Raw genomic sequence first — 12,492 nt, 5'->3', positions numbered from 1 at the left:
CCAAAAAAGACCTTATTCTTGACAAAAAGTCTCTTGTTTAATCATCAAGGTATCAGTCTTTTTTTACCTGATAAAATAAGTAAGACATACTGTACTAAACATAAGGCTAAACTTGAGAGGTACTACAGGGATGCCATTGCCTTTTTTGCTCAACAAGGACAATATAAATCTAGCATTGTATTTGCTAGCGATATTTTCATTGGAGACGCTGTTAAGACAGCGAATAACATCAAAGCATAATTAACAAGAATGTGTCCAAAGTACACGGATGCCCCACTGGCACTATCATTTTCGATGTTCCATGGACCGTGAAATTGGGGTCAAAAATCTAATTTGACTTTAGAATTAGAAATATCATATCATAAGCATCAACTGTACTAACTTTAAAGTTTCAAGTTGATTGGACTTAAGCTTCATCAAAAACTACCTTGACCAAAAACTTTAACCTGAAAATCCCACTTTCATTTTATATGTTCAGTTGACCGTGAAATTGGGGTCAAAAGTCTAATTTGGCTTTAAAATTAGAAAGATCATATCATAAGCAACAAGTGTACTAAGTTTCAAGTTGATTGGACTTCATCTTCATCAAAAACTACCTTGACCAAAAACTTTAACCTGAGGACGAACGAACGGACGGACGGACGAACGAACGGAGCCACAGACAAGAAAACATAATGCCCCTCTTCTATCGTAGGTTGGATAAAAGCCAACTTAAGTACATGTAGCTCCACCAAAACCAACGACAAATCGGTATGTATGTACTTTATGAAGCAGCCTCAATTTTATGACAAAAAATGGAAAATATTTATGTATCTAGCGATTATTATCGTGCAAATAACCAAGTTCAAATGCATATTGTTGGAAATGTCAGAAGCAATGTTGTTAACCTATTTGATAAATTTTGTTACTTGTCTCTTGACAAAGTCTTTTGAAACATTTTCTTCAGTATCAATGAATATTTCGCATGACATTCGGAGAAAATGTGCTACTCTCGCAGAGTGCCTGGTGTCAAATTGTAATAACATACTTACTCCATTTAAAGTATTATTATGCCGGTCGTTCATGCTCTGGGTTGGTGTGACTTCACTTCAAGTTTTTTTTTGGAATCGGTTAAAAGTCGGTATTCAACCTCTTTAGGACAAAAACAAGCCGTTTCGGTAATCATGTAGCCTTAGGTCACCTTACGGCCTTCAACAATGAGCAAAGCCCAAATGGCCATACCGCAGTCAGCTATAAAAGGCCCCGATAAGACAGTGTAAAACAATTCAACCGAAAAGCTTTCGGCATGTGAATTTGTATTTAAGCATCACGTACTACGTACAATGTGGCAAAGCAAAGTTTGGTTGTCGGCAAATCTAGCCAACCTAAGTAATGGCTCCCCATGTGCCTTTGTTGGAAAACTGCGCAACATGACACGTTAGAGCCCGTTTTCTTTGAGGGACAATTGGCATCGGACTTTCTACAAGATCTAATTAGTTCATGTAAGGGGGAAAACATGCTAGGCAGCACGTGTTTGCAAGGAGCAGGGTCTTACTTGCACTGATTTATGTTTTTGTCAAAATGTAGGTAATTGTAATGAAATACCATGGAAATAGTTCTTGTAATATTTGGTAACTTTATTTTAATTTGCTATAATGTTTTCGACGTTTCATTTGGTATGAAAATAAACTCATCATAGATACCAAAACGGTCAATAGACATGTCTCAATTTTAGGAATTTGTTCTACAACACGCTTGCACTAATTGAGTAATATATCAAACTCCATTAACTATATTAAATAAAAAGGTATCTTGTATTGAGATAGTTTGAATTCATTTTAAGAAAACTCAGTGACACGTCGAATCCTTGAAAACTGAAACGAATTTTTTCATGGCTGCATATTTGGTTTGATTTATTAGCTATGCATTTCAGATACTCTTTGAAAACTTTTCAACTATTAAAGTATTCAAGAAATGCTATTTGTAGATGTCAATTATCAATGTTAATATGTTCCTGTTTTCCATTAGGCATTAAAATTTGTATGTACCATGGACTACCTTTAAAAAAGTTAAATAAAACGTTGTTCTGACGTCATGTGCAAATATGAAAAAGATTTTGTATGAACTAACGTTTTTCTACATAATACTACTCTTATAATTTATTGAATAGATTATTAATTTTGAAAAATATCAATGGTATTGTTTCTCTAGATGAAAGTAGGATTTTTTAAGTGATGAACTTTGACCTTGATTTTCGATATTATTGTACCAGATTTGATATTGACGACACATATTTTCAAAAAGTACAGGATTTCAGCTTTCCAATGAGCTATTAAAATCTCATGAGGTATTTAGGTAATTTAAATTTCTAAAATTGTCCTCTCCGCCGCTCCACTAAAACGATCAACAAGAAAGTCAACATGACTAAAATGTCAATCGACTCCTTACAGGAGTTGTTGCCCTTACATAACTATTTTTACCCATTTTGCATTTTTGGCCATCATCTTGAAAACTATTATAGATATACAAATAAGTCAACATGACAAGAAATCGTCAATTGTCTCCTTATAGGAGATGCATTGTATTGCATTTAATGTTTACTCATGTTTTGCGTTTTGGGGTATTATCTGAAAACTTTATTAGATAGAGAGAAACTGTATATAGCATAAATTATCAGCAAGACAAGATCTACAAGAAAGTCAACATAACCGAAATTGTCAATTGACTCCTCTAAGGTCTGTATTAAAAACATATTCGTCTTAAATGACGATTTTTACCATAATTCGCATTTTTGTTTTACAAATGTTCTCTGAAACCACCGGTATACCGGGTGGATTAAATCCACGTGAGCGATTTATGGTCCTGGGATCTAGTTTTATTATCTAATTTGTGAAATAAGCATATTAACCCCCTCACTGAATAAAATGCAGTAGACTGTATTTGTCAATCGAAAAAAAATAAATTCAGATGACATTTATGATCCTGAGGCTGTAAACACTTTTATTTAATTATTTGATACCGCAACTTTCAATGTTATCTGAAATATTGTTTTCTTATCATATAACTGTCACTTCATATACTAACAACATGTTTATATCTGTTACAGTAAAAGTGGTAAAATGCCCGACATATTTAAATTCGAAGACAGAGGTCATTTAAGTGATAAAACGTTTTATCAATAAAGTGAGTGAGTGAGTGCATGTTAGCTATATAATGGCGAGAACCAGGACTTATGTGTAATGCAATCTTTCATATGTTTGCTTTGTACTAGACCAGCACGGTGGGCTGGATTTGCATAGTGCTAGTACTCTGGAGTAACTGTCGGCAGTAAGACATGTCACATCTCTCGGACACATTATTCTGACTCTGAACCGACCAGTCTTTGCTCTATCGTCATAATGTTGCGTGCTTAGCGGCTCGCTTAGCGGAGATGCAGCAAGTTCCAATTTTAATAAAGGTCTTTGGTCTGACCCGACATGGGATCAAACCGACGAGCACCAGCACTCCAGGCGAAGACGCTACCGATTACGCAACGTTTAATTAATCAAGAAAATATAACTAGACAAATTAAATAAGTAGAACCCAGTTCTACATCTAACCAAAGAAATCGCATCAAAATGATGATGGATAGAAAATGAACTTAATATCATCCACACCACTTAGAAACACAAAAACTTTACAAATGTTCTCTGAAACCACCGGTATACCGGGTGGATTAAATCCACGTGAGCGATTTATGGTCCTGGGATCTAGTTTTATTATCTAATTTGTGAAATAAGCATATTAACCCCCTCACTGAATAAAATGCAGTAGACTGTATTTGTCAATCGAAAAAAAAAATTCAGATATAAATACCATGTTTTGTTTTCTTGATAATAGGTGGTAATTGTTGCATGAATGAATTAATAGTAAATACACAGAACTAATCCATATGTACAAGTGTGTATCTGTAATACAAATTGTGTGTTGTTTTTTTATAGGAAAATTAATAAAATTTCCATTTCTTATTTCTAATGTATAGGGAAATTACATCACAAACTTTCCTTCATTCTTTTTAATATTTAGTTTCTATTAGGTTATGAAGATTTTAGCATTTAAAAAAAAAAACTTCAGTTAGCTTCATTGTTTTTGTCCTGGAGTAGTTATATGAGAAACTGGACACAATCACCCCTGCTATGTTTACATACTCAGTTTTTTTGTTTTGTTTTAAACATCTGTTTGTGAACTAATATTGTATATCACTATATGAGCATGCAATGACAGATTTACAGCTCTACTTAAACATTTTATAATTGAGAGAAAATATAAAATTATCACTCTGAACGGGTATATGTAGGACTGACCTGAGATTCGTTGAATGTCAATCAAAGACAAAACATGGACGAAATTTCCGAGTTTTTTGTGAGATTTCGATTAAGAGAAGTGAGATGGGAGTGGGGTTTTGGTTTTGGGGTAGAGTGAAGGTTATCCCCCAGTGCTGTTTTCCCCTCCCCCCAATTCCCAATACATAAAAAAATATCTGACTTACCTAGTTCATCGTAGGTGAAATCTTTCTCAAACATGAAGGAATATTTTCCATGCTTACCACGAACTGTTATTTTGTACTTATCCGTAACAGTGAACGCCGCCATGTCATCAGTTGCTTGAGTCTCGTGTGGTTAATTTTGATATACGCAGGATATCTATTTCAGTCGCTGCATTTTGTTAGTTTTTTCTGTGATAAGATATTTCATTGGTCAAAAAAATTTCAAAACTTATAAGCTTTCTTCTGATTGGTTACGCTGGATATAGAATTTCGAATTTCGAATCTCGAAATCAAGATATTTGAATCTCGAATTTCGAATTTCGAACTTCGGATATTGAATCTCAAATTTCGAATATCGGATCTCGCATGATCCTTCTGGGCTTTCGTATTTATCTATCCGGTAATTTCGTGTGTTAGTTGTAAAAAGACTATTAAACCGTCAGTTAAAATTAATTTATAAATTGATAAACAAAAAGAGAAGAGATTTGTAAATCACATGCGTGACGCAATATTGATCTTTTGCTTTTGCTGAACTGTTAACAAATTTGAATATATCTCTTTTACACTTTTTGTGTTTCTTCGGTTCTTATAACGCGACTCTGAACTTTAAAAGATCCCGTCAATATGATATTGTTCTATTATATGTCATTATGATATATTTCTATTATGAATTAGAAAATACGTTGAACCACAAACGTCAAAGTTATTCGATCGCGTAGTGGAATGAACTATTTGTGGATTCTTATAAATTCTATATAACTTTTGGACTGTTTTAAATCTCGGTCTTTTTCCGAAATTAATTCTTACATACTTTGATTTTTTAACCCTGTATGCTAACATTGCCCATGTGAAATTTTTAAATTGTTTTTATATACATTGAACGACAAATTTATGTGATGTTTAAAATTTTCTGACGTCAGGCACGCGAATCAATGAAAGTTTTTTGTGTTCTGTTAATTTTTTCCTTTTAAAATTGTTACACGATGATGACTGCTTTACCCATATTTTGACTATTTTATTTATTATGTCTGTTTAGTTCACGCATCATTGTAAATATAACGGAATTTTATGAGACTGTCATCTAAGTGAGAGGTTAAGCGCTTTAAAACCAGGTTTAATCCACCATTTTCTACATTTGAAAATGCCTGTACCAAGTCAGGATTATGACAGTTTAGTTCTGGTCCATTCGTTTTTGATGTGTTTTGTCATTTGATTTTGCCATGTGATTACGGACTTTCCGTAAGGATTTCCCCTGAGTTCAGTATTTTTGTGATATTACTTTTTACAGTGATTCCAGCAACAACAGAAAAAATTATGCAAACAACGCAAACTTCAGGTCAGCAAACAATATCAGCAGGGCAAAGTGTACAATCAACGCTAACTGGAAATCAGCAGACGATACCAGCCTTAAAACAATGCGTAGATGAACAGTTTGTCAACTGTCAAGATCCAGATATATGTCAATCACCATTTAGTGACAGGTGCCCGTTAAGTTGTAAACTTTGTGGTATGTGTAGCTTAGGTTACTTCAGATAAACAATGTTATTCCTCCAGACTATTCAAAGTAATCGTCTTTTAAACAAAGAAATTCATTTGGACGATTAAATTAATATTAACTAGGGTTTGGTTTGAGCTTCGTGGTGAAGGTTAATCCAGAAAACGCTTCGAACGCATACAATTTGCACAGTGTTGTTTCAATGTTAAAACTACTATTATGATAGGAATTATATTCTAATCAATTCTTGAAGCAAAAACATTTTTCATTATTATTTTTAAATTTTACAATTTATGACAGTAAATATATTGCTCAAATCATAAAAGAGAATATATTTCGTACATATATAAGACAGTCATCCTTCAACTTAGAAATTGAAATAGCCTTGTAATAAGAGTGTTAAACGACTTTCATGAGTCTGTAATTCAGTGGTTGTCGTTTGTTTATTTGTTCCATATTTGTTTTTCGTTCATTTTTTTAATATACATAAGGCCGTTTGTTTTCTCTTTTGATTGATTAACATTGTCAATCGGGGCCTTTTATAGCTGACTATATGGTATGGGATTTGCTCATTGTTGAAGGACGTACGGTGACCTATAGTTGTTAATGTCTGTGTCATTTTGGTCTGTTGAGGAGAGTTGTCTCATTGGCAATCATACCACATCTTCCGTTTGTATATTTATATCATATAAGCAGGTTAGAACTATGTCATTGCTTTCAGTATTACCAATATAGTCCCTAGTGTTGACAGTGGGTTACTTGCCATTAATTTTTATACCCCTCTCAAATTTATTTCTCCATGTTTAATGCCTCAAATTGCAAGTAGGGGGATGAAATTACACTGTAAAAAAATTTGGGTCCAGAAAGGAAAGTAGTGATTTGGTCCAGCTGTAAAAAGGTTTAAAATTAGCACTTCGGAAGCTGTCAAAAGATTTCAAGACGCCCTAAACATACAATTGTCCATTTTTTGAGTTAGAGCCGATGAAGTTTTCTATAATTTTGATATAATTTGTCCCAAAAGTTGTACAACACACTGTAAAAGTTTCTTTGAGAAAGCGCAGGTGGGATTTTTTTTATTTTCATTTATGTTCTAAAAGAAATGCACTACGAAATAATTGTGTTCTCGGACCTAAGAGGTGACATCTGTAAATATAGAATTTGTACTTTGGCAACTTCCCTAAATGATTTGATAGTGTCAACTTATCAAATAGCATGAAACTAAAGGATTTAAACTTTTATTTTATAGAATTTCTGCAAAAATGACCAATTTTGGCATTTTTATGGTCAAAATAGGCATTTTATAACTTTTTCAATATTGATGCATAAATGGCATCCTGACTTTCTATCTGACAGGTTTTCATGTGTCAATATTTGTGTTTCTATGCCTTTATCTACTTCTTCTACTTATTTATGAACTCTGAATCTACAGAAAAGAAGTTTATCTAAGACAAAATGTGCAAAATGTGTTGTATAAATGACCCTTGTCTAACGCCTTGTTTGAATAAAGTCAATAGTGGGGAGCTTGGTACATAAAATTTGATGTCCATAATAAAGATCTCACTAAATTTGTATCAAATGCACTTTACAATGTTTATTGTACCTGTTCCATTTCACATAATATCTTTCTTTTCTTCTGTAGGATATCAAGTGGTTTAAATATAAGCCTGTTGAGAATAAATTGCATGCAAGTTTTTCCCTAAAAATGCAAAAATCTTTGTATCAGACCATACTGTTTGTAAGAAAAGTTAATTGCAAGAGTCTTTTTGTGCTCAGATTTGTTGTATCATGTCACATGAGTATAGAAATGATAAAAAAGACACAAATTTTTATTTCTTGTAGCCTCAATATGCATTTTTTAATGTACATATGTGGCACGGCCTAAATTGACCCTAAATTTTTTCCAGTCTTACTTGGCCTAAGACCCTTTTAAACTAATATGATATGTTATTTGTAACTTTTCTATCAATTTATAGTACTTTCAATACATATGTAAGGATTATTTATAACCAAAAAGCTTCACAAATTTAAAATTGCTGGAAAATATTACATCTTCATGTAAGGCCCCCCTTCATTGAAAAACCTCAATTTTTAGGTGCAGGTTCATATGAATTTGACTTTTGAATAATTATGCCAACTCTGATAAATCAAACGAGTACTCTATTGCTTTTAGTACATGATAAGTTATATATTAAGGCATTTGAAAAGTATTGTTTTGCAATATTTTAATTTTTAAAGCCCCAAATGTTGATAGTTGAAATTTTTTAATTTTAACGTCAAAATTTTACACGCAAAGATGAGTATAGAACTTAACTTAATGTCTATAATATACATCCTATTGTCATGAAACTTTGTAAGCAGTGTTATAAATCATTAAGCTTTGGTCATAGCAAGTTTTTTTTAAGATTTGTCAACTATTTCTACCCTATTAGGTTCGAGACCACCATTGTCGTCCCTTGATTTTCGTTGTTCACAAATATAGTCCCTAGTGTTGACAGTGGGTTACTTGCCATTAATTTTTATACCCCTCTCAAATTTATTTCTCCATGTTTAATGCCTCAAATTGCAAGAAGGGGGATGAAATTACACTGTAGAAAAAATTTGGGTCCAGAATTTTAAAGGAAAGTAGTGATTTGGTCCAGCTGAAAAAGGTTTAAAATTAGCACTTCGGAAGCTGTCAAAAGATTTCAAGACGCCCTAAACATACAATTGTCCATATTTTGAGTTAGAGCCGATGAAGTTTTCTATAATTTTGATATAATTTGTCCCAAAAGTTGTACAACACACTGTAAAAGTTTCTTTGAGAAAGCGCAGGTGGGATTTTTTTTATTTTCATTTATGTTCTAAAAGAAATGCACTACGAAATAATTGTGTTCTCGGACCTACTACAATGTTATGTTGATATGATGTTTGTCATTACTGTTCTTTAAACCGTAATATAAGAGTAACTTGCTATTTTATACTTTTGATTTTAAATGTGAGTTCTTCGTTGTTTTTTGTATGCAGTTCTGTATGCAGTATTAATAGTAGAGGGTACAAAGCTAACATACAATGAGCAATTATTGGAAATTCGTGATACTAGAACGTTATAGAATAAAAACGAAACCAAGCACGTTGGATTAACCTTTTCCCATGTAAATCGTTACAAACATGTAGGTTTTAGTACTACTGAAAAGTGACATGTACGATCAAAAGAAAAATACCTTAGGTAAACAATTCCTGGAGTAAAATCCTCTAGAACCTGCTTTAAATGCTGAACTGGTAAACATTATTGTTTTTGGGCTAACTGAATCCCGCCTCTGGATGTGTTTTTTTCAATGGTGATGACCATTGGTCGCCTTCGAATGATTTATGCTCTTTGGTCGAGTTGATGTCTCTTTGACACATGTCCCATTTTTATTCTCATTTGTAAATGTCAAAGCATAGACATGTTCCAATAATAATACTAACTATCAGTCGTTGCAGAATTATTTCATTCCACAAGGGTATTTAAAAAAAGAGAAACCCAAACTGTATCGACAAATAAGTAAAACAGGGAATGTTACATTATTTTATATTACAGTGCCAATCACCACACAGAAGCCATGTGCTGATAGTAAATTTGTAAATTGTCAGGACCACATGGTTTGCTCATCACCTGTAAGCCAATACTGCCCAGTCAGCTGTGGTACTTGCAGTGTGTATATTTAAAGTTTATATTAATTCATTAAAATGGATTTTACATTCAGTTATAATGATTTACGAACGAAATTTTGAAAAAGTGCATGTACACTCATTGAATGAAATTAGTAATACGGACATTACTTTCGGATATTCAAATTACGAAACCTTCTTTCTGAAATTCACATAACGGAAAATTCTCTCTGAAATTCACATTACGGAAATTTCTTTCTGAAAATTTATAACAATATATTTACATTATGAGGAAATGTACTGAACAGGGTGGTAAAATAAATGAATAAGAAAATCTTAGTACATGTATATAGAATATGACGAAAATAGCAGTCTTTATAGAATTTCATTCCTTTTAGTTATTTATTTTGATATTTAGATATATTCGAGTTAACAGGTTTAAATCTCTTTGTAAGCGTACTCGGAAACACGAAGGCTTTTTGTTCAATGGCCCTTTTATGAGAGAATTTTATGCAACTGTCATACAAGTAAGAGGTTTTGCTAGCTATAAAACGAGGTTTAATCCACCATTTTCTACATAAGAAAATGCATGTATCCAATCAGGATTATGACAGTTGTTATCCATTCGTTTGATGTGTTTGTGCTTTTGGTTTGGTCATTTGATGACGCACTTTCCGTTTTTTTAATTTTCCTGGGTATTTAGTATTGCTGTTATTTTACTGTTTATAGACATGAGATTCATAATAATGCGTTAAGGTTCATAACATAATGATTAAATGAGGTCAGTAAGACTCAAATCGAAGGGATTTCTTGAAATATGTATATCTGTTCGCGTTAGCTCGTACTACAAACATTTACAGAAAATAATTCTAATTTTAGATATTTGCATTTTATAGGTTCTAAATCCATTATGCATGTAACAACAGCAAAACCTTCAACAACAACTGGATGGTTGTTGATTACAAGGTAGCATTTACCTAGAGTTATGCCGAATGGATGCAGACTCAAAACAAAATAAAAATACCACTAACACGAATCGTATTATTTAATTAAACCCGATTAAAGGTATACATAAGGCTTATTATTTGTTACACGAGACACTTCTTCGTCCAAATAAGTTTCATTTGTGGCTCTCGAATCAAAGCAATTCTGCGACAAAATTAAATGCGAAGTAGGAAAGCTTAAAAATTCTATATTCAGAAAAGTTAAGCTAATTACAGCAAATGCAATGTAGTCTAATCCAGGGATTGGAAAACCTAAACAAATTGCATATTTCAAGGTATAATTTTAAACAGTAAATACAAAATGAACATTAAAATGCTATTACATGTCAATACAAAAATATTAGATACTAGACTGGATCATACCCTATGGTGCGAGCTTTCTTCAGCAGTGGCATCAACATGTTGAAACCAATATATGTAGAAAATAGTTTTCCTCTTTTGTTTTCATTTGCATAGTATCATAGGATCTTGATTGTTGCTTCGTATCAATATAAGTTTGTCGACATACACGCCATCTTGAAAAAATACTTATCACAAATAGATTCTGATAGGTTGATTTATAATGCGGCTGAGATACAGCAACAGCTATTGACTTTAATGAGTGAAGGAATAACATACTTTTCTCGTCTCAGAATAAGACATAAAATGCCGGAAAAATACAGTTTCGATCTACTGCCATTAATTAATGTTCGTTTTACTATACATATATTGCATACTGAAATCAAAAATTGAAATATCTATTACTAAAACGTGTTTATTTGCTTTGTTAATCTGCAATATGTACCATTTGTTTTGCTAAATAATGATCCTATACAATGTTTACAGAAATGCGTTACCAGTATTCAAACGATTGATCGCCAGGTTAAAGTAGGGGACAACTTTGACCTATCGAGGGCCCCATAGTATTCATTCTGAAATAAACTCCGGTCTAGGTACCAGCGATATGTGTGTGAGAATGAAAAATATCCTTTATGAGGTTCTGTAATTTCCCGCGCCAAAATTCAGACCTTCAACACTGTAGCCATCGGTCTTCACCTCTTTACCACGAACCCACATTAAAGATAAAGTAAAATAACACATAACTATAGACAAAGGAGAATAAATCAATTATTTCAATTTAAATTCCTAAATCAACTATTCAATTATTCATACATAAGGTATCATACAAATATGCAATATTAAAATAAATAAGCACTACCGATCTCAATTTTGATGTTCAGAGATATTCATAAATAGCACAATATTGATCTATTTCGAGCAAAATTGAAACACTATAGAGGTACAAAATAGACAAGACAATCACTAACTAAACGATTTAACATATTTCTTACCACATATGTGGTATATTGGTCATATATAGAACCATGAGTGAATTCAAAAAGACCTCATAAGAAATGGATAATTCCTAACAAAAATGCTTCCCAAACAGAGTTATGAGTTATAACGACAGACATTATCGTTACACAAGCTTTAGAGTCAACTTCTCGAACAGGTGGGCTGATACAATACCGGTATTTTAGTGTCTCAATTCACGAGTGGCATATTTTCATAAATCTTTAGTTACCATTATAGTCTTCTCATCTGTTACTTTACGGCTTGTATCCTCTTACCAATTGAGATATATTGATTCATTGTGATAACTGGTTACAGATGATTTATGCATTGCAGTAATTGCTGACTATGTCGACACACAAGTTTTTACTTCCTGCAGAGTTTCTGTACCGCTTGTATCCTATTACCGATTGTGATATCTTGGCTCAGTCTGAATATCAATGACAATTTATCTATGCATAACAGTAAACGCACGCTCTGTCGACCCACATGGATTTATTTCTGGAGAAGTTCCTGTGATTTCCTTC

At 32.8% G+C, this 12,492-nt stretch overlaps 2 protein-coding genes across 2 annotated transcripts in view; one reads left to right on the top strand and one right to left on the bottom strand.

The window, feature by feature from the left end:
- The window catches only part of LOC143057107 (uncharacterized), a 28,460-nt gene extending 23,869 nt beyond the window's left edge, over positions 1-4,591 (bottom strand). Inside the window, exon 1 of the mRNA XM_076230346.1 lies at positions 4,508-4,591. Coding sequence (XP_076086461.1) covers positions 4,508-4,541 — 34 coding nt within the window. The 5' untranslated portion in view covers positions 4,542-4,591. The remainder of the gene's footprint in view (positions 1-4,507) is intronic.
- A 1,207-nt stretch (positions 4,592-5,798) lies between these two features.
- LOC143057135 (uncharacterized) lies at positions 5,799-10,665 on the top strand. The gene is made up of 3 exons (XM_076230375.1): positions 5,799-6,011; positions 9,559-9,672; positions 10,526-10,665. The coding sequence occupies exons 1-3, from the start codon at positions 5,819-5,821 to the stop codon at positions 10,597-10,599; spliced, it is 381 nt and encodes a 126-aa protein (XP_076086490.1). The 5' UTR covers positions 5,799-5,818; the 3' UTR covers positions 10,600-10,665.
- Positions 10,666-12,492: the final 1,827 nt, after the last annotated feature.

The sequence above is a fragment of the Mytilus galloprovincialis genome, chromosome 13 (genome assembly GCF_965363235.1).
Source record: "Mytilus galloprovincialis chromosome 13, xbMytGall1.hap1.1, whole genome shotgun sequence".
NCBI lineage: Eukaryota > Metazoa > Mollusca > Bivalvia > Mytilida > Mytilidae > Mytilus > Mytilus galloprovincialis.
Note: the sequence above shows the minus strand (reverse complement) of the source record. Positions and strands in the feature narration are given on the sequence as shown.